The sequence below is a fragment of the Scardinius erythrophthalmus genome (genome assembly GCF_964197995.2).
Source record: "Scardinius erythrophthalmus genome assembly, chromosome: 15".
NCBI lineage: Eukaryota > Metazoa > Chordata > Actinopteri > Cypriniformes > Leuciscidae > Scardinius > Scardinius erythrophthalmus.
The window spans coordinates 23293248-23315881 of NC_138235.1; the positions used below are offsets into that span (position 1 = coordinate 23293248).

The window sequence follows — 22634 nt, forward strand, 5'->3', positions numbered from 1 at the left end:
GCCTGTAAAGAACATGTAGGACTAACAAAAAAACATTTATGTGTGAATATTCTCAATCAGAGTAACAATAGTAGACACAAAGATCTGTGTTTTTAACAGAAACTGCATAGGGCATATTTTACCCACACACTTCCTTTGGCTTTGAGTTGCTAAATGGCTGCATACTACGGAAGCCCTAAGAGGCCATGGATTGTTATTTTTTTCTATCTTGTTTTCTCGTGATCACGACTTAATTTTCTCGTGATCTCGAGATAACAAAAGTTGTTTTCTCGTGATCACGACTTAATTTTCTCGTGATCTCGAGATAACAAAATTGTTTTCTCGTGATCACGACTTAATTTTCTCGTGATCTCGAGATAACAAAATTGTTTTCTCGTGATCACGACTTAATTTTCTCGTGATCTCGAGATAACAAAAGTTGTTTTCTCGTGATCACGACTTAATTTCTAAAATATGATCTCGACATAAAACCGTTTTCTCACGCCGTCATGTGTATCGCGATTCGCGAGAAAATCTCGCTCCTTCTGAATGTTGTGTATATCATGATGTAGCCTACGTGCGAGCTGGCTTCTTTGATTTTGAAATCTACTTCATAAAAAGCCCGCAGAAGAGATGGATTTTATAATTGCTTTGAGAGAGAGAGAGGTGTCCCAGAGGAGAACCTGGCCAGACTTAACTGATCTCTGACCATTTCTCGAGTCAGCCGCAAAAAAAACATTAATCTGCATCTTTCAAACATAATTCTGGTAGACATGCAGACGTCCAGGACCTGAAGTTGGCTGGCAATAAAACTGTCTTCTACGATAAAGTTGCAGACCTGACAGCCTCCTCCTTCTAAGTGTCGGACACTAATGTGGAAGTCGCCAAACACTGACAGAGAACTATTTCATTTTGAGTGAGCCCGTTATCAAAGTAAAAGCGAATGCGATCATCCATGATGCTGCTTTATTCTGCTTTTGGTGCTTATACTGTTGTTCTTGCCGACTACACAGAAAAAAACAAGTCGTGATCACGAGAAAACAACTTTTGTTATCTCGAGATAACGAGAAAATTAAGTCGTGATCACGAGAAAACAACTTTTGTTATCTCGAGATAACGAGAAAATTAAGTCGTGATCACGAGAAAACAACTTTTGTTATCTCGAGATCACGAGAAAATTAAGTCATTATCACGAGAAAACAACAGAGAAAAAAAATATTATCCATGGCCTCTTAGGGCTTCCGTAGCATACAGGCAACATAAAAGTTTTCATTGTCTGAGGTCTCAGAATCCTCACCACTGGCTTTCAACATTGTCGTCGCAACTGATCTGACTGACCTGAAACCTCATCAAAAAAAAAAACACTGGCAGGGAAATATCTATCTGTCTTTCTTTTCCACTGTCTACGCATTCTGTAAAATCATTACAGAGATAACAAGATATGTTACGGTTACCTACCCCACCCTGTCAGCCATAACCTGAGCTAGCTGTATTAGCATAATGGTTTGAAATTATGGGATGATTATAGTCTCAAAAAGATTAACACGTGTAAGCACACTTATCAATGAACTTGATACATGTTGCAGAAATGTTTTATCCATGCCTTTCAACTTGCGTGTGCAAAATTCTAAATTGAATGAATGTGAAGCAATTTGTACAAATAGAGACATTTTTGTGAATACAAATATTTTCCTTTGTATTAGTGTATCATAGTTTGCGCATGCAACACAGAAGATGTGCATGTGTGGATCAGGTGACACGCGTGCATTCATTGACGTCTTTTCTGAGTCGATCTCATTTGATTCATTTGGATTTTGAGACTTTCTTTTCGCGGTTTTTAAGCATTTCCCAACCCACACACAAACAACTACAAATGAATAGGTCTGGTGCTAATTATTAATGTGTGCACAACTATCCATCTATTTGACAAATTCACAAATGTGCGTCGCTACATTTAAACTAATACAATACAACTTGTGTGTGCAAAATCCAAAACCACATGAATGTGCAGCATTTTGTACAAATAGAGTCATATTTGTTAATACAAAACCTCGATTTTGTATTAATGTGGGCCAGAATTTGTGCATGCAACAAGTAAGATGTGCATTTGTGGATCAGGTGACACGCGTGCATTCATTGACTCGTTTCTGAGTCGATCCTATTTGATTCATTTGGATTTTGAGACTTTCATTCCGCAGGTTTCGCCTTGCAAGATCCACACACAGCTGTCTGAGAAAACCTGCTACCACTAGATGGCAGTATTCTGCTAAAACAGACAACGGCAGCATAATAAAGCGTTCTTCACCATTTAAGACGCTTAATGAGAGTGATATTGAAGCACCAAATTTAGTACACAATATAGTCCTACCTTATTAATAAAGCATACTTTATAGAGGCAAACAGATTATATCAGATTATGAACAACACCCACAGAAAACCATTATAAAACGCTTAACGTGCAATCGCGCGTTGCATGTTCAATGAGGTGTAGGCCTATAGGCTACTGAGTTTAAATATCACCGTCTTACTGCATTGACGTTAAGCTTTTTCTTTATAATATGCTCTATAACTATAGAGCCTACAGACAAGAGCCTATATGAACGCGACGCGCGGCGTTTCATGTTAATGGCATTTCCCTTCCTGAGCCTATTAAAAAGAAAAAGCTTAACATGAAATTATGCAGTTGCTTTTAACTTTGCATGTGTATGAGAGAAACCGTCCGAGAGCTCAGTGAAGTACGTTTTAGGTTTGATATTCGCCGCATTTTCTAAAGGGACCATCTGCAAATTCCACTCACAGTCAAAAAATATAAACGTCCAGTCATACATTCAAATGAATACTTCCAAGGTTGTGGTAAATACCTAGTGTGCAGACTGACTTAGCCTAGTGTATGTCCAGCCAATATCCCGATTGAACAGTACGATTTTTCAAATTAGCCTACTGTAAATTGTTTTTCTATTCATGTTCCAAAGGTTGTAGTATACGTTCCTAGTGATAGTCAGGTGAAATGTTGCATTATTCACCTGCAGTAAGTCACCAAAAACCTGTTTGGTTAATTACAGTAATTTTTGTTTTAAAAAAATATTGTTTACTGTAAATAGGCAAGGGAGGTATTTGGACAATTTCACCTGTAAGCCAGTCTAGTCACTAGGAACATACTACAACCATTTTGAACATGAAAAAACCCTTTACCCAGGCTACATACAGTACATGAAGTAATTAAAGTAAGAAAGTAATAAAGTACATTTTATTTATAAAGCACATTTAAACATAGCAGGGCTATCCAAAGTGCTGAAAGTGCTGAACAAAGTAAAAACAAATAGAATAAAACATAGAAACAACCAAACAGAACAGGCAGAAACAGCATCAGGAGATAATTAAAATGCCAGGGAATAAAAATAGGTTTTCAATTTAGATTTAAAAATAGCAATTAAGGGAAGTATTGTCCAAATATTACTTGTAAATCAGTCTTACAGGAACCTTCTACGAGCTTTGGAATTTGAAAATGTCTGTTTTTAAATATTAAAAGTAATTTGAATGAAAACAAATGATATGTTTTAACGCATGCAGTGGAATTGGCAGACGTTCCCTTGTGCATCATGAGCCGTGGTTAGCGCGTCAAAGCATTCTCATGTACAAATATGCAGCTATACACACGTAGGGCCAGTTGATTTTCAATTAATATTTCATGTCGATATACAATGGTTGCATATAGTTAAAACTAATCGTGCTATAGACTAGCCTATAACAATGGCTTAAGGGTCAAGGGAAAACAAATGTACTACTGTGAAAATCGTCTTTAACATTTAAAAACAGACATTTTCAAATTCCAAAGCTTGTATAATATGTATATTATGTGTAGTCAGATAAAAATAAGCATATAATATGAACGCAACTGCGAAACATTTTTTTTTTTGTTTTTTTTTTACAGGAAGGGAAATGCCATTAACATGAAACGCCGCGCGTCGCGTTCATATAGGCTCTTGTCTGTAGGCTCTATAGTTATAGAGCATATTATAAAGAAAAAGCTTAACGTCAATGCAGTAAGACGGTGATATTTAAACTCAGTAGCCTTTAGGCCTACACCTTATTGAACATGCAACGCGCGATTGCACGTTAAGCGTTTTATAATGGTTTTCTGTGGGTGTTGTTCATAATCTGATATAATCTGTTTGCCTCTATAAAGTATGCTTTATTAATAAGGTAGGACTATATTGTGTACTAAATTTGGTGCTTCAATATCACTCTCATTAAGCGTCTTAAATGGTGAAGAACGCTTTATTATGCTGCCGTTGTCTGTTTTAGCAGAATACTGCCATCTAGTGGTAGCAGGTTTTCTCAGACAGCTGTGTGTGGATCTTGCAAGGCGAAACCTGCGGAATGAAAGTCTCAAAATCCAAATGAATCAAATAGGATCGACTCAGAAACGAGTCAATGAATGCACGCGTGTCACCTGATCCACAAATGCACATCTTACTTGTTGCATGCACAAATTCTGGCCCACATTAATACAAAATCGAGGTTTTGTATTAACAAATATGTCTCTATTTGTACAAAATGCTGCACATTCATGTGGTTTTGGATTTTGCACACACAAGTTGTATTGTATTAGTTTAAATGTAGCGACGCACATTTGTGAATTTGTCAAATAGATGGATAGTTGTGCACACATTAATAATTAGCACCAGGCCTATTCATTTGTAGTTGTTTGTGTGTGGGTTGGGAAATGCTTAAAAACCGCGAAAAGAAAGTCTCAAAATCCAAATGAATCAAATGAGATCGACTCAGAAAAGACGTCAATGAATGCACGCGTGTCACCTGATCCACACATGCACATCTTCTGTGTTGCATGTGCAAACTATGATACACTAATACAGGGGTCAGCAACCTATGGCACGCGTGCCAACACTGGCACGCGGAGGGTTAATCGCTGGCACACAAGCAAATGCGAGAGAAGTGTATGTATTTTATGCCGTTCAAATGCACTCGGGCTCCCCTCCCATGATTAACACGGAACGCACATGTAGGAAACCTCGTGAATTACGTCCGTTTCACGCATATTTTTTTCGGCGTGCATGTTAATAAATGAGTGCATTCACACCGGGAGCAGGAGCAGCGCGTGAGCGCCCAACAGGAGCGTCGCGTGAGCAGTGAAGCGCGGGTTTTGCCGGCGAGTCTATTTTGTCTGCGTTGCTCACGCTCAATTAAAGTGAAAGCACACTTTTGATGGACAAAATAAATATGATTTCAAACAAAAGTGCCCAAAATGCACATAATGTGCATGTCTAGTGTGTTTTAACAAGAACTGGATTAGGTTATGTCAGAAAAGAAAATGAAGACTCAAAAATATTTATATAAAATTTACCCATTTAAACTTGTTTTATTATTCAGTTTGGGTAAAAGGATTTGGGTAAAAAATATATATAGAAAATAAATATTTGTGTGAGCTGTAAAGTGGTTAGAAAAAATGAAGTCGGAATCGGCTAAAATCGGTATTGGCAGGTCAAACTCAATGAAAAATCGGAAATCGGAATCGACCTAGAAATTTATAATCGCTGCATCTCTAGTTAGGAGTTATAAATACTATTAAATTGTCTATCTAAATCTAAAACAAATTTCAAGAGAAATATTTAAATTTCTGTACTATTTCTGTTTAAGCCATTATGAAAATGTACAATGTTTGTGTATATGAGTGTGTGTGTGTGTGTGTGTGTGTGTGTGTGTGTGTCTGTGTGTGTGTGTGTCTGTGTGTGTGTGTGTGTGTGTGTGTGTGTGTGTATGTATATATATATATATATATATATATATATATATATATATATATATATATATATATATATATATATGTATGTATGTATGTATGTAGGCTATGTGTGTTGAGGCACAGTGATGAACTCGGAAACTTAAAAATGGCACTTTATGACAAAAAGGTTGCCGACCCCTGCACTAATACAAAGGAAAACATTTGTATTCACAAAAATGTCTCTATTTGTACAAATTGCTTCACATTCATTCAATTTAGAATTTTGCACACGCAAGTTGAAAGGCATGGATAAAACATTTCTGCAACATGTATCAAGTTCATTGATAAGTGTGCTTACACGTGTTAATCTTTTTGAGACTATAATCATCCCATATGAAATTGGCAGGTTAAAAAATCATCACAGAGAAACTACAATTTAATCTAATAAAAGTTGTATGATTTTATCTGCAAAAGTCTTTGCAAAACAGCTGATACAGGCCTACCACCCTGAGTATGTATATTCCCCGCCTCTATATTACTAGAGGAGGGCACTGCACCCGTATCAGATTTCACACCTAACCCAACCGAAGTAGAGACATAAACGGGAGCGAATGGGAAGTGAGTGACCGGGACTCAATGTGTTAACATCCCATACCTGTGTGGAATGCGTCAGGTACACGCTTCAGCTTCAGGTAAACTACTTTATTTCCAATAGACCCTTATCAGAGTCAGATAATAGATGTGTGTTTCCCAATGCTTTGCTGTTTTAAAATTAAAAATTAAAAGTTGAATTCGCTTTGACTCGCTGTAATTGCTTCTAGTGGTTCAGGTATCTAACTGAGTTGAGTAGCCTATAATGTAATTCGTGAGTTAATGAGAAAGACAGTAGACCACCTAGTAATGCGCAGTTCATGCGGGCTGCTTCAGTTCTAGGTTTCAAAATGCGCTTAGTAGCGGTAAAAGCTTTCGACAGCTCACTTTAGGTGTGGTATCACAACAGATTCGACGATTCGGAGCTTTAAAGTTCCCCTTATCATCTGTTTCTATTGTATTCAGTACAACAAGCCAATGCATGTAAATGCCGTCTATTATGGCCCAAAGCAAATAATTGCACTTCTCACACATAATATTTCTGTGAATCAGACCAGCACTACTGAAAAGATTTGCTCTCCATTGATTTTTTGATGTGGACTGGTGGGATTTTAATGAGTCGGTTCACTTGCTGGATACATGCTTTACTTTAAGGTTTTGCAGACATGTCTGGTTATAAATATATAACAGGTGTTCAGCTTTCCCTCCCTCTTCTTGTAATTGTCTTCAATGGGCCTGTAATGACCACTTCTGGTGCAGCCTTTTTTGTAAATGTCCCATCTCTTTCTGTCTCTCTTTCTCACCCCCCTTATTGTTTAGAGGGTATATTTAAAGCCGTGTTACATTAAAGGGTTTGGAATACTCCCTGTATGCAGCTAAATCAGAGAACATCAGCTTTACGGTGCCAACGTCCATAACTGCTGTTTATGTTATTATGATCACCTCGCTTTGATGTTTATTTGAAGTGAATGTAAGTTACACTAATTTTTCGCATTTTTCACAGTGACTATTTTCCCACAGGTCTTTAATTGATACCAGCACAATCATGATGGCCCACACATCTCTTCTCGTCCTCCCAGAGCGAACGACACTCACCCTGGTGACGGTTCTCCTTATACTGGTTTCTGAAGTTCATACCCAAGGTTAGCCTATATGTTGCCTTTTACCTATACACAATATTACAATTCTGGTTGATGTTGGGAATTATTTTGCATGTTGTGACTGATAACAGAAAAATGGCTGATGTACAGTACTATCAATGGCTTAATACTATTTTGTCGAAATAGCCTATATGAAAAGTAAAGCACAGAAAGGTAATCGAAATGGTCATGCACAATAATAATGATAAACTAAACATAATCTATTGTAAGTCCCTAACATTCTGCAGTTTCTGTTTGTTTGTTCCTGTATTTTTACGCTCGTCTCTGCATCCTTAAAAATGTTCCGAATTTAAGAGCCATGGATAATTGCTGGTGCCTGGTGCTTCCATAATTAGATGTCCTCTTTTCTAACCAAAATGCAAGGCCTGTGCACTTCAAAATTAAATAAAGGGTCAAGTAGCACTGTAGCCTTCATGCCCACAATATCACAATCCATATATAACTATTTTTGTGGGACAGGAATACATCGCTATTTCATTAATTCAAAGGTCGTGTATAATTTTATAAAGGTAATGTTAATGTTTCTTACATGGTAGTTATATTCTTAACCATTAATTCAGATATTAAAAAGAAAATATAATATCATATCCCCTCATAATTGTGTCTTTTCTGAATGGTAATAGTTATAATACTAATAGCACTAATACTATATCATATTTGCCTTAAAGAAATAAACTATTCTTAGTAAAGGCATTCTCAAATGTTTTGTTCTGTCTTTGTAATTATGATGGTATCTGAAATACTGCCAGAAAACACACATCTTTTGTTTAGTTTGTGAAATGTCAACTGCATTCCTAAAAGTCTATCTAATGGGACCGAATTTACAACCCACAAAGTGTGTTGTAACCCCACAAAACAATGAAAAACCTATAAAAGTCAGACACTAAAGACACCTTTAGCCAAAATCAAATGATACTGATTCAACTCTGTCTAAATTGTAACTTTCCCCAAGGAAAGGAAATTTTTGGTTAGCAGCACACCAGAATAGAATAGTCTTTAGAATGCAGAATTCCTGCCCGAGGCCCTTGTGCAACATTGTGGAATCCTTAGACAACTTCACATAGCTCTTGGTGGACGTTGCTACATTTGGGAAAGAAATTTGCCTTAAAATGCTTGAAATAATTTATGTCCTTTCTAGGCCTCTTGTTATCTCTGTCTTCCCTAGAGGATACATGCTGTGCGTGTGTTTTCCACACTTTTTTGTCTGAACATTTGGCCGCACATTTGTTGACTTCTGGGTTGGTGGTGCTGCTGTGTTCGGCCAGAAAGCTTCCTTTTGCCTCTGATCCACTGCCAGTTAATGCAGAGCATGGATATTTATTTGTTGCCACTGTAAAAATGTTGTTACCTTAAGGAGCTATTTCTACCTGACCCTTAAAACGGATGTTTATTTGTGTTATCTAATGCAGTTGATTACCATATTTAATAATAATGATAATAAATAAAATATTTTACTTGAATTAAGCCTTTTAATTTAGATGTTGCCTCATGAAGCATATTTTTTATACCTCATAATATTTTTTTTTTCCAATGCATAATGCCAAGCATTTCACCATTCATTAGAAATGAATGAATTCATATTTTTTATTTAAAGGAACACTCCACCGTTTTTTGAAATAGGGCTTATTCACCTTCTTTCCTACATTTGGATAGGTGGGCAAATGCATTTTTGTCTCAGTGCATGCATTGTTTTAGTTTGACAGGGTCGGCGCTAGCTTAGCTTAGCATAATGAATGGAATCCTTTGTTGCCAGTTAGCATGTCCTGAGTAAAAGTAATATAAAAAATAAAAAAAACCCACCTAATTACTTCTTGTCGCCTGCGTATTCACAACGAGTACAAATAGCGATGCAGATTAACACTAGGCGATTTCCTAGGCAGATATTGACTTATATATTAAGGACTATATTAGGGGGAAGCACAGGCGAAGCACTGCTACTTGGGCGTGATATCTCTGGGCCTAAGTAGCAGTGCTTCACCTGTGCTTCCCCCTATTATAGTCCCAAGTCAATATCTGCCTAGGAAATCGCCTAGTGTTAATCTGCATCGCTATTTGTACCTGTTGTGAATACGCAGGCCACAAGAAGTAATTAGGTGTTTTTTTTTTATATATATTACTTTTACTCAGGACATGCTAGCTGGCAACAAAGGATTCCATTCATTATGCTAAGCTAAGCTAGCGCCGACCCTGTCAAACTAAAACAATGCATGCACTGAGACAAAAATGCATTTGCCCAACTATCTAAATGTAGGAAAGAAGGTGAATAAGCCCTATTTCAAAAAACGGTGGAGTGTTCCTTTAAATAGTAACCCTGTTAATTTAGATTTTACCACATGAAGCATAATTTTTATCCGATAAAACATTTTTACAGTGCATGAAAGCCAACGTCTTATAACTGGTTTTATAATAACATCAATAATAATAGTAAATATTAAAGCTGCAAGCAGCGATGAAAGGGCCCTCGCACCCGTGCCATCAACACTCGGTGGCTTTAGGAAGACAGAGCATGGTTGGGAAATGTACATTTAAGGAGGTATATATAGTAAGAGTATGTCAAAGTCAGTTACAAAATGTTTTGTATAATGGTGATAAGAGCATGCTTCATGACTCAGCTAAGTGTTGCTAGCATGTTTAGTCTGTTTCTAGCATGCTTAGTACACAATTATTATGTGGTTAGTACTGCATTACTGTGTTAACCATGTCAGTTTCTGTTGCCAGTAGGTTGCGTTATGACTATAACTGAATATGAGCATGGATGTGTGTTCAGGACAGAACTCTTATCAAACGTGTGAAGTTTGGTGCAAATTGGACATTGCCTTCTTGAGTAACAACAAAGTCATGTTTCATTGAATTAGCATTCTTTAGCACGTACCTAAGCATTGTTAGCATGTTTTAACATGTTTCTAGCATGTTTAGAACTCAATGGCATTTTTAACATGTTGCTAGAACGGCATCAACGTGTTAAACATGTCACTTCCTGTTGCCAGTAGGTGGCGCTATTACTATAACTGAACATTCTCATGTAGATGTGTTCAGGCCATGACTCTTATCAAAAGTGTGAAGTTTGGGGCAGATTGGACATTCCATGCCTGAGTTACAGCAAATTCCTATTTAATTGCAATAATAGCATGCGTTAGCACTTGGCTAAGAGTTTGCTAGCATGTTTTAGCATGTTTCTAGTATGTTGTTAGCATGTTTAACACTTGCTGGCACTTTTTTATATGTTATTAGGAGTCCATAACAGTGTTAAACATGTCACTTCCTGTTGCCAGCAGGTGGCGCTATGACTGTAACTGAATATAAGCATGGTCATGTGTTCAGGACAGAACGCTTATCAAAAGTGTGAAGTTTGGGGCAGATTGGACATTCCATGCCTGAGTTACAGCAAATTCATATTTAATTGCAGTAATATCATTCTTTAGCACTTAGCTAAGTGTTTGCTAGTATGTTTCAGCATGTCTCTAGTATGTTGGTAGGATGTTTAGCACCTACTGGCATTTTTTTATATGTTATTAGGAGTCAAGAACAGTGTTAAACGTCACTTCCTGTTGCCAGCAGGTGGCGCTATGACTATAACTAAATATGAGCATGGACATGTGTTCAAGAGATAACTCTTATCAAACGTGTGAAGTTTGGGGTAGATTGTACATTGCCTTCTTGAGTAACAACAAAGTCCTGTTTCATTGAATTAGCATGCTTTAGCATTTAGCTAAGTATTGCTAGCATGTTTTAACATGTTTCTAGCATGTTTAGAACTCAATGGCATTTTTAACATGTTGCTAGAACGGCATCAACGTGTTAAACATGTCACTTCCTGGTGCCAGTAGGTGGCGCTATTACCATAACTAAATTTGAGCATAGACATGTGTTCAGGCCATGATTCTTATCAAACGTGTGAAGTTTGGGGCAGATTGGACATTCCATGCCTGAGTTACAGCAAATTCCTATTTAATTGCAATAATAGCATGCTTTAGCACTTAGCTAAGAGTTTGCTAGCATGTTTTAGCATGTTTGTAGTATGTTGTTAGCATGTTTAACACTTGCTGGCACTTTTTTATATGTTATTAGGAGTCCATAACAGTGTTAAACATGTCACTTCCTGTTGCCAGCAGGTGGCGCTATGACTGTAACTGAATATAAGCATGGTCATGTGTTCAGGACAGAACGCTTATCAAAAGTGTGAAGTTTGGTGCAGATTGGACATTGCCTTCTTGAGTAACAACAACATCCTGTTTCATTGAATTAGCATGCTTTAGCACTTAGCTAAGTATTGCTAGCATGTTTTAACATGTTTCTAGCATGTTTAGAAGTCAATGGCATTTTTAACATGTTGCTAGAATGGCATCAACGTGTTAAACATGACACTTCCTGTTACCAGTAGGTGGCGCTATTACTATAACTGAATATTCTCATGTAGATGTGTTCAGGACAGAACGCTTATCAAAAGTGTGAAGTTTGGGGCAGATTGGACATTCCATGCCTGAGTTACAGCAAATTCCTATTTAATTGCAATAATAGCATGCTTTAGCACTTAGCTAAGAGTTTGCTAGCATGTTTTAGCATGCTTCTAGTATGTTGTTAGCATGTTTAGCACTTGCTGGCACTTTTTTATATGTTATTAGGAGTCCATAACAGTGTTAAACATGTCACTTCCTGTTGCCAGCAGGTGGCGCTATGACTATAACTGAATATGAGCATGGTCATGTGTTCAGGACAGAACTCTTATCAAAAGTGTGAAGTTTGGGGCAGATTGGACATTCCATGCCTGAGTTACAGCAACTTCCTGTTTCATGGCGAAACATCGAAATTTGTCAGGCCGCCGAGGACCCGCACTTCGACGAAAACTCAAGATCTTCGCAATTTAACGTCGCAAAGGCCTGAAGATTACACTCACCAAATTTGAAGATGATCAGATTAAAACTGTAGGAGGAGTTCGTTAAAGTACGAGGCCTGAAAATGGCAAAAACTGCACAAAAATCTGAGAGGAAGTTCAAAATGGCTGACTTCCTGTTGTGTTTAGGGCTACGCTCCAAGAGACTTTTTTGTAGGTATTAGGTAATTACATGTATGTACCGAATTTCGTGCACGTACGTGGAACGATGCGGGAGGCGCACTCCGTTGAACTTTTATAGGTGGCGCTATCGAGCCATTTTGCCCCGTCCAATTCTGAAACCTATATCAGATGTAAATTTTCGCCAGTTCTGACGCGTGTGCAAAGTTTCGTGAGTTTTCGAGCATGTTTAGGCCCTCAAAAATGCAATTCAATGCGGAGAAGAATAATAATAATAATAATTAAAGCTGCAAGCAGCGATGAAAGGGCCCTCGCACCCGTGCCATCAACACTCGGTGGCTTTAGGAAGACAGAGCATGGTTGGGAAATGTACATTTAAGGAGGTATATATAGTAAGAGTATGTCAAAGTCAGTTACAAAATGTTTTGTATAATGGTGATAATAGCATGCTTCATGACTCAGCTAAGTGTTGCTAGCATGTTTAGTGTGTTTCTAGCATGCTTAGTACACAATAATTATGTGGTTAGTACTGCATTACTGTGTTAACCATGTCAGTTTCTGTTGCCAGTAGGTGGTGTTATGACTATAACTGAATATGAGCTTGGATGTGTGTTCAGGACAGAACTCTTATCAAACGTGTGAAGTTTGGTGCAAATTGGACATTGCCTTCTTGAGTAACAACAAAGTCATGTTTCATTGAATTAGCATGCTTTAGCACTTAGCTAAGCATTGTTAGCATGTTTTAACATGTTTCTAGCATGTTTAGAACTCAATGGCATTTTTAACATGTTGCTAGAACGGCATCAACGTGTTAAACATGTCACTTCCTGTTGCCAGTTGGTGGCGCTATTACTATAATTGAACATTCTCATGTAGATGTGTTCAGGCCATGACTCTTATCAAAAGTGTGAAGTTTGGGGCAGATTGGACATTCCATGCCTGAGTTACAGCAAATTCCTATTTAATTGCAATAATAGCATGCTTTAGCACTTGGCTAAGAGTTTGCTAGCATGTTTTAGCATGTTTCTAGTATGTTGTTAGCATGTTTAACACTTGCTGGCACTTTTTTATATGTTATTAGGAGTCCATAACAGTGTTAAACATGTCACTTCCTGTTGCCAGCAGGTGGCGCTATGACTGTAACTGAATATAAGCATGGTCATGTGTTCAGGACAGAACGCTTATCAAAAGTGTGAAGTTTGGGGCAGATTGGACATTCCATGCCTGAGTTACAGCAAATTCATATTTAATTGCAGTAATATCATTCTTTAGCACTTAGCTAAGTGTTTGCTAGTATGTTTTAGCATGTCTATAGTATGTTGGTAGGATGTTTAGCACCTACTGGCATTTTTTTATATGTTATTAGGAGTCAAGAACAGTGTTAAACGTCACTTCCTGTTGCCAGCAGGTGGCGCTATGACTATAACTAAATATGAGCATGGACATGTGTTCAAGAGATAACTCTTATCAAACGTGTGACGTTTGGGGTAGATTGTACATTGCCTTCTTGAGTAACAACAAAGTCCTGTTTCATTGAATTAGCATGCTTTAGCACTTAGCTAAGTATTGCTAGTATGTTTTAACATGTTTCTAGCATGTTTAGAAGTCAATGGCATTTTTAACATGTTGCTAGAATGGCATCAACGTGTTAAACATGACACTTCCTGTTACCAGTAGGTGGCGCTATTACTATAACTGAATATTCTCATGTAGATGTGTTCAGGACAGAACGCTTATCAAAAGTGTGAAGTTTGGGGCAGATTGGACATTCCATGCCTGAGTTACAGCAAATTCCTATTTAATTGCAATAATAGCATGCTTTAGCACTTAGCTAAGAGTTTGCTAGCATGTTTTAGCATGCTTCTAGTATGTTGTTAGCATGTTTAGCACTTGCTGGCACTTTTTTATATGTTATTAGGAGTCCATAACAGTGTTAAACATGTCACTTCCTGTTGCCAGCAGGTGGCGCTATGACTGTAACTGAATATGAGCATGGTCATGTGTTCAGGACAGAACGTTTATTAAAAGTGTGAAGTTTGGCGCAGATTGGACATTGCCTTCTTGAGTAACAACAACATCCTGTTTCATTGAATTAGCATGCTTTAGCACTTAGCTAAGTATTGCTAGTATGTTTTAACATGTTTCTAGCATGTTTAGAAGTCAATGGCATTTTTAACATGTTGCTAGAATGGCATCAACGTGTTAAACATGACACTTCCTGTTACCAGTAGGTGGCGCTATTACTATAACTGAATATTCTCATGTAGATGTGTTCAGGACAGAACGCTTATCAAAAGTGTGAAGTTTGGGGCAGATTGGACATTCCATGCCTGAGTTACAGCAAATTCCTATTTAATTGCAATAATAGCATGCTTTAGCACTTAGCTAAGAGTTTGCTAGCATGTTTTAGCATGCTTCTAGTATGTTGTTAGCATGTTTAGCACTTGCTGGCACTTTTTTATATGTTATTAGGAGTCCATAACAGTGTTAAACATGTCACTTCCTGTTGCCAGCAGGTGGCGCTATGACTATAACTGAATATGAGCATGGTCATGTGTTCAGGACAGAACTCTTATCAAACGTGTGAAGTTTGGGGCAGATTGGACATTCCATGCCTGAGTTACAGCAACTTCCTGTTTCATGGCGAAACATCAAAATTTGTCAGGCCGCCGAGGACCCGCCCTTCGACGAAAACTCAAGATCTTCGCAATTTAACGTCGCAAAGGCCTTAAGATTACACTCACCAAATTTGAAGATGATCAGATTAAAACTGTAGGAGGAGTTCGTTAAAGTATGAGGCCTGAAAATGTCAAAAACTGCACAAAAATCTGGGAGGAAGTTCAAAATGGCTGACTTCCTGTTGGGTTTAGGGCTATGCTCCAAGAGACTTTTTTGTAGGTATTAGGTCATTACATGTATGTACCGAATTTCGTGCACGTACGTGGAACGTTGCGGGAGGCGCACTCCGTTGAACTTTTATAGGTGGCGCTATCGAGCCGTTTTGCCCCGTCCAATTCTGAAACCTATATCAGATGTAAATTTTCGCCAGTTCTGACGCGTGTGCAAAGTTTCGTGAGTTTTCGCGCATGTTTAGGCCCTCAAAAATGCAATTCAATGCGGAGAAGAAGAATAATAATAATAATTAAAGCTGCAAGCAGCGATGAAAGGGCCCTCGCACCCGTGCCATCAACACTCGGTGGCTTTAGGAAGACAGAGCATGGTTGGGAAATGTACATTTAAGGAGGTATATATAGTAAGAGTATGTCAAAGTCAGTTACAAAATGTTTTGTATAATGGTGATAATAGCATGCTTCATGACTCAGCTAAGTGTTGCTAGCATGTTTAGTGTGTTTCTAGCATGCTTAGTACACAATAATTATGTGGTTAGTACTGCATTACTGTGTTAACCATGTCAGTTTCTGTTGCCAGTAGGTGGCGTTATGACTATAACTGAATATGAGCTTGGATGTGTGTTCAGGACAGAACTCTTATCAAACGTGTGAAGTTTGGTGCAAATTGGACATTGCCTTCTTGAGTAACAACAAAGTCATGTTTCATTGAATTAGCATGCTTTAGCACTTAGCTAAGCATTGTTAGCATGTTTTAACATGTTTCTAGCATGTTTAGAACTCAATGGCATTTTTAACATGTTGCTAGAACGGCATCAACGTGTTAAACATGTCACTTCCTGTTGCCAGTTGGTGGCGCTATTACTATAATTGAACATTCTCATGTAGATGTGTTCAGGCCATGACTCTTATCAAAAGTGTGAAGTTTGGGGCAGATTGGACATTCCATGCCTGAGTTACAGCAAATTCCTATTTAATTGCAATAATAGCATGCTTTAGCACTTGGCTAAGAGTTTGCTAGCATGTTTTAGCATGTTTCTAGTATGTTGTTAGCATGTTTAACACTTGCTGGCACTCTTTTATATGTTATTAGGAGTCCATAACAGTGTTAAACATGTCACTTCCTGTTGCCAGCAGGTGGCGCTATGACTGTAACTGAATATAAGCATGGTCATGTGTTCAGGACAGAACGCTTATCAAAAGTGTGAAGTTTGGGGCAGATTGGACATTCCATGCCTGAGTTACAGCAAATTCATATTTAATTGCAGTAATATCATTCTTTAGCACTTAGCTAAGTGTTTGCTAGTATGTTTTAGCATGTCTATAGTATGTTGGTAGGATGTTTAGCACCTACTGGCATTTTTTTATATGTTATTAGGAGTCAAGAACAGTGTTAAACGTCACTTCCTGTTGCCAGCAGGTGGCGCTATTACTATAACTGAATATTCTCATGTAGATATGTTCAGGACAGAACGCTTATCAAAAGTGTGAAGTTTGGGGCAGATTGGACATTCCATGCCTGAGTTACAGCAAATTCCTATTTAATTGCAATAATAGCATGCTTTAGCACTTAGCTAAGAGTTTGCTAGCATGTTTTAGCATGCTTCTAGTATGTTGTTAGCATGTTTAGCACTTGCTGGCACTTTTTTATATGTTATTAGGAGTCCATAACAGTGTTAAACATGTCACTTCCTGTTGCCAGCAGGTGGCGCTATGACTATAACTGAATATGAGCATGGTCATGTGTTCAGGACAGAACGTTTATTAAAAGTGTGAAGTTTGGCGCAGATTGGACATTGCCTTCTTGAGTAACAACAACATCCTGTTTCATTGAATTAGCATGCTTTAGCACTTAGCTAAGTATTGCTAGTATGTTTTAACATGTTTCTAGCATGTTTAGAAGTCAATGGCATTTTTAACATGTTGCTAGAATGGCATCAACGTGTTAAACATGACACTTCCTGTTACCAGTAGGTGGCGCTATTACTATAACTGAATATTCTCATGTAGATATGTTCAGGACAGAACGCTTATCAAAAGTGTGAAGTTTGGGGCAGATTGGACATTCCATGCCTGAGTTACAGCAAATTCCTATTTAATTGCAATAATAGCATGCTTTAGCACTTAGCTAAGAGTTTGCTAGCATGTTTTAGCATGCTTCTAGTATGTTGTTAGCATGTTTAGCACTTGCTGGCACTTTTTTATATGTTATTAGGAGTCCATAACAGTGTTAAACATGTCACTTCCTGTTGCCAGCAGGTGGCGCTATGACTATAACTGAATATGAGCATGGTCATGTGTTCAGGACAGAACGTTTATTAAAAGTGTGAAGTTTGGCGCAGATTGGACATTGCCTTCTTGAGTAACAACAACATCCTGTTTCATTGAATTAGCATGCTTTAGCACTTAGCTAAGTATTGCTAGTATGTTTTAACATGTTTCTAGCATGTTTAGAAGTCAATGGCATTTTTAACATGTTGCTAGAATGGCATCAACGTGTTAAACATGACACTTCCTGTTACCAGTAGGTGGCGCTATTACTATAACTGAATATTCTCATGTAGATATGTTCAGGACAGAACGCTTATCAAAAGTGTGAAGTTTGGGGCAGATTGGACATTCCATGCCTGAGTTACAGCAAATTCCTATTTAATTGCAATAATAGCATGCTTTAGCACTTAGCTAAGAGTTTGCTAGCATGTTTTAGCATGCTTCTAGTATGTTGTTAGCATGTTTAGCACTTGCTGGCACTTTTTTATATGTTATTAGGAGTCCATAACAGTGTTAAACATGTCACTTTCTGTTGCCAGCAGGTGGCGCTATGACTATAACTGAATATGAGCATGGTCATGTGTTCAGGACAGAACTCTTATCAAACGTATGAAGTTTGGGGCAGATTGGACATTCCATGCCTGAGTTACAGCAACTTCCTGTTTCATGGCGAAACATCAAAATTTGTCAGGCCGCCGAGGACCCGCCCTTCGACGAAAACTCAAGATCTTCGCAATTTAACGTCGCAAAGGCCTTAAGATTACACTCACCAAATTTGAAGATGATCAGATTAAAACTGTAGGAGGAGTTCGTTAAAGTATGAGGCCTGAAAATGTCAAAAACTGCACAAAAATCTGGGAGGAAGTTCAAAATGGCTGACTTCCTGTTGGGTTTAGGGCTATGCTCCAAGAGACTTTTTTGTAGGTATTAGGTCATTACATGTATGTACCGAATTTCGTGCACGTACGTGGAACGTTGCGGGAGGCGCACTCCGTTGAACTTTTATAGGTGGCGCTATCGAGCCGTTTTGCCCCGTCCAATTCTGAAACCTATATCAGATGTAAATTTTCGCCAGTTCTGACGCGTGTGCAAAGTTTCGTGAGTTTTCGCGCATGTTTAGGCCCTCAAAAATGCAATTCAATGCGGAGAAGAAGAATAATAATAATAATAATAATAATAATAATAAACAGAGCAATTCCAAGAGGGTCCTCACACCATCGGTGCTCGGGCCCTAATAATTAAAGCTGCAAGCAGCGATGAAAGGGCCCTCGCACCCGTGCCATCAACACTCGGTGGCTTTAGGAAGACAGAGCATGGTTGGGAAATGTACGTTTAAGGAGGTATATATAGTAAGAGTATGTCAAAGTCAGTTACAAAATGTTTTGTATAATGGTGATAATAGCATGCTTCATGACTCAGCTAAGTGTTGCTAGCATGTTTAGTGTGTTTCTAGCATGCTTAGTACACAATAATTATGTGGTTAGTACTGCATTACTGTGTTAACCATGTCAGTTTCTGTTGCCAGTAGGTGGCGTTATGACTATAACTGAATATGAGCTTGGATGTGTGTTCAGGACAGAACTCTTATCAAACGTGTGAAGTTTGGTGCAAATTGGACATTGCCTTCTTGAGTAACAACAAAGTCATGTTTCATTGAATTAGCATGCTTTAGCACTTAGCTAAGCATTGTTAGCATGTTTTAACATGTTTCTAGCATGTTTAGAACTCAATGGCATTTTTAACATGTTGCTAGAACGGCATCAACGTGTTAAACATGTCACTTCCTGTTGCCAGTTGGTGGCGCTATTACTATAATTGAACATTCTCATGTAGATGTGTTCAGGCCATGACTCTTATCAAAAGTGTGAAGTTTGGGGCAGATTGGACATTCCATGCCTGAGTTACAGCAAATTCCTATTTAATTGCAATAATAGCATGCTTTAGCACTTGGCTAAGAGTTTGCTAGCATGTTTTAGCATGTTTCTAGTATGTTGTTAGCATGTTTAACACTTGCTGGCACTTTTTTATATGTTATTAGGAGTCCATAACAGTGTTAAACATGTCACTTCCTGTTGCCAGCAGGTGGCGCTATGACTGTAACTGAATATAAGCATGGTCATGTGTTCAGGACAGAACGCTTATCAAAAGTGTGAAGTTTGGGGCAGATTGGACATTCCATGCCTGAGTTACAGCAAATTCATATTTAATTGCAGTAATATCATTCTTTAGCACTTAGCTAAGTGTTTGCTAGTATGTTTTAGCATGTCTATAGTATGTTGGTAGGATGTTTAGCACCTACTGGCATTTTTTTATATGTTATTAGGAGTCAAGAACAGTGTTAAACGTCACTTCCTGTTGCCAGCAGGTGGCGCTATGACTATAACTAAATATGAGCATGGACATGTGTTCAAGAGATAACTCTTATCAAACGTGTGACGTTTGGGGTAGATTGTACATTGCCTTCTTGAGTAACAACAAAGTCCTGTTTCATTGAATTAGCATGCTTTAGCACTTAGCTAAGTATTGCTAGTATGTTTTAACATGTTTCTAGCATGTTTAGAAGTCAATGGCATTTTTAACATGTTGCTAGAATGGCATCAACGTGTTAAACATGACACTTCCTGTTACCAGTAGGTGGCGCTATTACTATAACTGAATATTCTCATGTAGATATGTTCAGGACAGAACGCTTATCAAAAGTGTGAAGTTTGGGGCAGATTGGACATTCCATGCCTGAGTTACAGCAAATTCCTATTTAATTGCAATAATAGCATGCTTTAGCACTTAGCTAAGAGTTTGCTAGCATGTTTTAGCATGCTTCTAGTATGTTGTTAGCATGTTTAGCACTTGCTGGCACTTTTTTATATGTTATTAGGAGTCCATAACAGTGTTAAACATGTCACTTCCTGTTGCCAGCAGGTGGCGCTATGACTATAACTGAATATGAGCATGGTCATGTGTTCAGGACAGAACGTTTATTAAAAGTGTGAAGTTTGGCGCAGATTGGACATTGCCTTCTTGAGTAACAACAACATCCTGTTTCATTGAATTAGCATGCTTTAGCACTTAGCTAAGTATTGCTAGTATGTTTTAACATATTTCTAGCATGTTTAGAAGTCAATGGCATTTTTAACATGTTGCTAGAATGGCATCAACGTGTTAAACATGACACTTCCTGTTACCAGTAGGTGGCGCTATTACTATAACTGAATATTCTCATGTAGATATGTTCAGGACAGAACGCTTATCAAAAGTGTGAAGTTTGGGGCAGATTGGACATTCCATGCCTGAGTTACAGCAAATTCCTATTTAATTGCAATAATAGCATGCTTTAACACTTAGCTAAGAGTTTGCTAGCATGTTTTAGCATGCTTCTAGTATGTTGTTAGCATGTTTAACACTTGCTGGCACTTTTTTATATGTTATTAGGAGTCCATAACAGTGTTAAACATGTCACTTCCTGTTGCCAGCAGGTGGCGCTATGACTATAACTGAATATGAGCATGGTCATGTGTTCAGGACAGAACTCTTATCAAACGTATGAAGTTTGGGGCAGATTGGACATTCCATGCCTGAGTTACAGCAACTTCCTGTTTCATGGCGAAACATCAAAATTTGTCAGGCCGCCGAGGACCCGCCCTTCGACGAAAACTCAAGATCTTCGCAATTTAACGTCGCAAAGGCCTTAAGATTACACTCACCAAATTTGAAGATGATCAGATTAAAACTGTAGGAGGAGTTCGTTAAAGTATGAGGCCTGAAAATAGCAAAAACTGCACAAAAATCTGGGAGGAAGTTCAAAATGGCTGACTTCCTGTTGGGTTTAGGGCTATGCTCCAAGAGACTTTTTTGTAGGTATTAGGTCATTACATGTATGTACCGAATTTCGTGCACGTACGTGGAACGTTGCGGGAGGCGCACTCCGTTGAACTTTTATAGGTGGCGCTATCGAGCCGTTTTGCCCCGTCCAATTCTGAAACCTATATCAGATGTAAATTTTCGCCAGTTCTGACGCGTGTGCAAAGTTTCGTGAGTTTTCGCGCATGTTTAGGCCCTCAAAAATGCAATTCAATGCGGAGAAGAAGAATAATAATAATAATAATAATAATAATTAAAGCTGCAAGCAGCGATGAAAGGGCCCTCGCACCCGTGCCATCAACACTCGGTGGCTTTAGGAAGACAGAGCATGGTTGGGAAATGTACATTTAAGGAGGTATATATGTAGTCAAAGTATGTCAAAGTCAGTTACAAAATGTTTTGTATAATGGTGATAATAGCATGCTTCATGACTCAGCTAAGTGTTGCTAGCATGTTTAGTGTGTTTCTAGCATGCTTAGTACACAATAATTATGTGGTTAGTACTGCATTACTGTGTTAACCATGTCAGTTTCTGTTGCCAGTAGGTGGCGTTATGACTATAACTGAATATGAGCTTGGATGTGTGTTCAGGACAGAACTCTTATCAAACGTGTGAAGTTTGGTGCAAATTGGACATTGCCTTCTTGAGTAACAACAAAGTCATGTTTCATTGAATTAGCATGCTTTAGCACTCAGCTAAGTTTTGTTAGCATGTTTTAACATGTTTCTAGCATGTTTAGAACTCAATGGCATTTTTAACATGTTGCTAGAACGGCATCAACGTGTTAAACATGTCACTTCCTGTTGCCAGTTGGTGGCGCTATTACTATAATTGAACATTCTCATGTAGATGTGTTCAGGCCATGACTCTTATCAAAAGTGTGAAGTTTGGGGCAGATTGGACATTCCATGCCTGAGTTACAGCAAATTCCTATTTAATTGCAATAATAGCATGCTTTAGCACTTGGCTAAGAGTTTGCTAGCATGTTTTAGCATGTTTCTAGTATGTTGTTAGCATGTTTAACACTTGCTGGCACTTTTTTATATGTTATTAGGAGTCCATAACAGTGTTAAACATGTCACTTCCTGTTGCCAGCAGGTGGCGCTATGACTGTAACTGAATATAAGCATGGTCATGTGTTCAGGACAGAACGCTTATCAAAAGTGTGAAG

At 38.2% G+C, this 22634-nt stretch overlaps 1 protein-coding gene across 1 annotated transcript in view; it reads left to right on the top strand.

Moving 5' to 3' along the window:
• Positions 1 to 6296: 6296 nt before the first annotated feature.
• Positions 6297 to 22634, top strand: part of LOC308703044 (collagen alpha-1(XX) chain-like) — a 73327-nt gene continuing 56989 nt past the window's right edge. The window contains exons 1-2 of the mRNA XM_081386305.1: positions 6297 to 6414; positions 7334 to 7455. Coding sequence (XP_081242431.1) covers positions 7359 to 7455 — 97 coding nt within the window. The 5' untranslated portion in view covers positions 6297 to 6414; positions 7334 to 7358. The remainder of the gene's footprint in view (positions 6415 to 7333; positions 7456 to 22634) is intronic.